Consider the following 3,803-nt stretch of genomic DNA (forward strand, 5'->3'; position numbering starts at 1 on the left):
AAATGCAAAATTGGTGCATCATTTTAGTTACTACCCCCTCGTGGAGACATGTGTCAAAATTTTCCTTCCACATATATGTATAATAAAGGTACAAGTTAAACAATGGAGAGGTTCCAAACTAAAGTGATTCAGTATTCCCTCTAGAAATGCAATGATTACATTGAATTGTAACAACTAGTTTGGAATTCTTAAATCATCCTTTGGCCTCTCACTGAAAGACTGAGGGCATATACTTTGAAAAATAAACTTATATTATAAAATTCTAGTAGTATTTGATAAAAGAATTTAATTACTGCTCAGGGATTAGCTTTTATCTCTGATATAGTAAGCACATACAATTGCAATAAAGTATAGAATTGCTATGATAGACATCCAATGAGAAAAATTAATCCCTAAGCATAACAATAAGGCACATAACATAGTACAATAATTAACAAATGTTAAACTTGACTAGGAAGCCATGAACTTTGACTTGTGATACAAAGGAAGGCCATGCTTTTATGATTTATAAAATAATTCCACTAGATCATATAGTACAATTTCTTTGGTCTTTGAAAAATAATATATGTGTACTCCAAGAATGGTAAATGATCATATCATGATGGAAATGGGAATACTTTCCCTTTGGTAGTTCAAATCTAAACAATGCATATCTAAGAATGCATTTCTATTGCCTTGATAGATTTATCTTGTGCCAATTGCATGTGGTAACATTTATTGTTACTATTACATCACCTAAAGCATGTTTTTGGTCCTTTTTCGACATTTTCAATATTTGTTTCTTCAATTCATATATACTTTCTTCAACCATCATCTTTTTATGAAAACTATGTGTGTTTAGTGGAGGTATTTTACCATTGTTGGACATTCTACCATTCTTGCACTACAAAAGTAGAATGTATATGAGTAGAATACAAAGATGTAGAGGGAAAATGGGAGTGAAGCACCTTATGTTAGTCTAGATGGTTTCCTTTTGGATTGATAATATAGCAAGAAACATATAGGTCTTTTTGGATTTAGTTTTAAATGTATTTGGATAAATGGCATCAAAAAGTTAATGGAGTGATGATGCATTAGCATCACAACATAATACTCCAAAATGTATAATGTGTATGAGCTGAATACGAGAATGTAAGGGAACAACACAATGGGAGGAAAGAAGATTATGTTCATATTAGATGAAAGACTTTTATATGGTCAACAAGTCACTGAACCTAGCGGTTTATTTTGGACGTATTCACAAATGTACATAGATGTTCAAAGTACCAAAATACGAATGTAGTTGACATGACAACATAATAGCTTTGCATACCTAAGTGAAAAGATGTGCACTACAGGAAATCAACATCTCATTCATAATTAATTTAATAAACTTCATATATTTATTGGTAAACAATATTTATTTTATGTTAGAGAGCATTTATTTTGAGTTATAATTTTATTATTGGGAGCATGAGATAGTTGATTTTTATACCAAAACAATACATTTGACATCACACATTTTGTATTTCAAGGCTCAAGGAATTATTTATTCTGTATTGGTAAATATTTCCCTTGAGATCTACTTTTACCCTAGAAAACGTGACACAAAATTGTGATTTGTGAACTTAACATTGTGCATATACTTCTAATTAGAACATTAATTTGGAATTACATAGCATATTATAATTGTCTATGTGTTTGACAATTTAGATTTCATTATATTTTTCACTTACAAAATGGAGAAACCTTCATTTCAAATTCTCATGAAATTTTTTGGAAGAAAAATAAGCGCACGTACTTCTCATTGTCAATTTTATTTCGACTACATATAGAAGAAATATAATGTTCTAATATTAAAGAAAATATAATTAGCCTACAACATATATCTTATTAAAATTACAATGATACACACTTGTTAAGTATATGCTCATTTTTTATATAAAAATATTTTTATATATGGAATATTTAACATTCTTGCTTAGTACACAAAAAACTCCTCCTATCTAGTTAATTGCAATCACCATATACAAAAGATTCCTTTTTTTTTAATTTCCAATACAGGAAACACTTAATTTATCATATTAAATAACATATTTCCTAGAAAAAACCATATTTCCTATATACAAAATATAAAATTCATTTGAGTCTCCATATAGGATGTCACATTTGCTAGATAGCATTGACTGATCTATATAGGAAATATAATATGCTATGAAAAAAAGACGTCATTTCCTAGATAGAAAACATAGAATCCACTTGATTCTCCATATTATAAGTCAAATTTCCTTGATAGCATTGGTTGTCTATATAGGAAAAAGAATTTCCTAGATCAAGAGGAGAAAATCCATCTTTCTACCTAGGAAATATGCTCAACTTTCCTAGTTCAACACCAAATTCCTATATAGACATTAGTCAAAAGTTCCTTGTGGAAGTGGCCTTGAGCCTTAGAGGCTCGGTTTAGAAGAGAAGTGCACCTACTGGCCAAGGTCCGCCACCGAAACATAGTGAGAATACATGGATGTTGCATCAGTTTGGACATCAAAGCACTCATTTTAGAGCTGATACCGAATGGTAATTTGGCAGAGTATTGCTATGGGACTGAGTTGCAAAGGACAACATTAAGTATGGAGCAGAAATTACGCATATTAAGAGGGGTCGCACACGGCTTGCACTACTTGCATGCCCTCCATCCAGACGGCCCTATAGTCCATTGCGATATCAAGCCCGAGAATATTTTGTTGGATGCTGATTTGGAACCACATATTTCTGATTTCGGAATTGCAAAGCTTCTCCAAGGGAATCGCTACGAAGCTTCAATGTCTCTCCTTCTCAGGGGATCTGTGGGCTACATCCCTCCAGGCAAGTCCCAATGAAATTTAACATCCAAGCTTTGTTTTTGCTCAATGGTTAATGCTTCTCAATATATTAATCCTCCATGATGTTCATGCTAATGATCATGATCTCATTGCAGAATATGGATACAATTGTCAAGTGAGTACTAAGGGTGATGTCTATAACTTTGGAGTGATAATGCTAGAGCTTCTCAATGGCAAGAGACCCACCATGTTCACTAACGTGGAGGAAGTGCAGAGTCTTGTGTCATGGGCACGATTAGCTTACTTGCATAATGACTTGAGCATTTTCAACACCATAAATTTGACCGAACAAGCAGCCTAGAGAGCAATAGAAGTTGCCCTCATGTGCACAAATGATTTGCCCTCTAATCGTCCCACCATGCACGAAGTTGTGCAATCCCTAGCTAGATTGTGAAAGATCAAGTGCATACCTTTATTGTGTATGTTGTATTTTCTTAGGATGATCTACTGCACTACTTTTAGCACATATGGGTTAATATCTCCTTGGTATAATATACCTTATATCTTAAATTGTATGTACTTTTGGCTTAAATCATATGAAGACCTTTGGCTTTTAACACGTATGGGAGAAAATTCTCTTTGGTATATTGTAATTCTACTTTGGCTTACATTGGTAAATTTTGGAGAAAATGAAGGGATTTTGCCACGGATGTGCCAATTATGGGGACGAATCATATATACTTGACTTTTGTGTGAACTTAGGTGTACTTTAGGAAGATTGTCATATTCATCACATTGAATTGAGGGAATACTAACATTGCAATCTGTAGTGTATGCCTCTTCTTCTTGCAGTAGGCTTGTAGTATGTAGTATTTTTCTCTTCTTCTTGCAATGTGGTATATTGCAATATTCATCACATTGTCTTTTGTACACAACAACACAAAGCAACTATAGACGTGCCTGATAGATGTTCAAAATAGCAGGAGCATCTATAGGCAGAAATAT

General features: G+C 33.0%; 1 protein-coding gene across 1 annotated transcript; it reads left to right on the forward strand.

Annotated features, from left to right (window-relative positions):
• Nucleotides 1–2,435: 2,435 nt before the first annotated feature.
• LOC147893601 (LRR receptor-like serine/threonine-protein kinase FEI 1) lies at nt 2,436–3,194 on the forward strand. Its single transcript, XM_087386574.1, has 2 exons — nt 2,436–2,841; nt 2,954–3,194. The coding sequence occupies exons 1-2, from the start codon at nt 2,607–2,609 to the stop codon at nt 3,157–3,159; spliced, it is 441 nt and encodes a 146-aa protein (XP_087242700.1). The 5' UTR covers nt 2,436–2,606; the 3' UTR covers nt 3,160–3,194.
• The last annotated feature ends 609 nt before the right edge of the window (nt 3,195–3,803 follow it).

Source organism: Dipteris shenzhenensis, chromosome 15, assembly GCF_047967505.1.
Source record: "Dipteris shenzhenensis isolate YYH24624 ecotype China chromosome 15, Dip_SZ_1.0, whole genome shotgun sequence".
NCBI classification, from domain to species: domain Eukaryota; kingdom Viridiplantae; phylum Streptophyta; class Polypodiopsida; order Gleicheniales; family Dipteridaceae; genus Dipteris; species Dipteris shenzhenensis.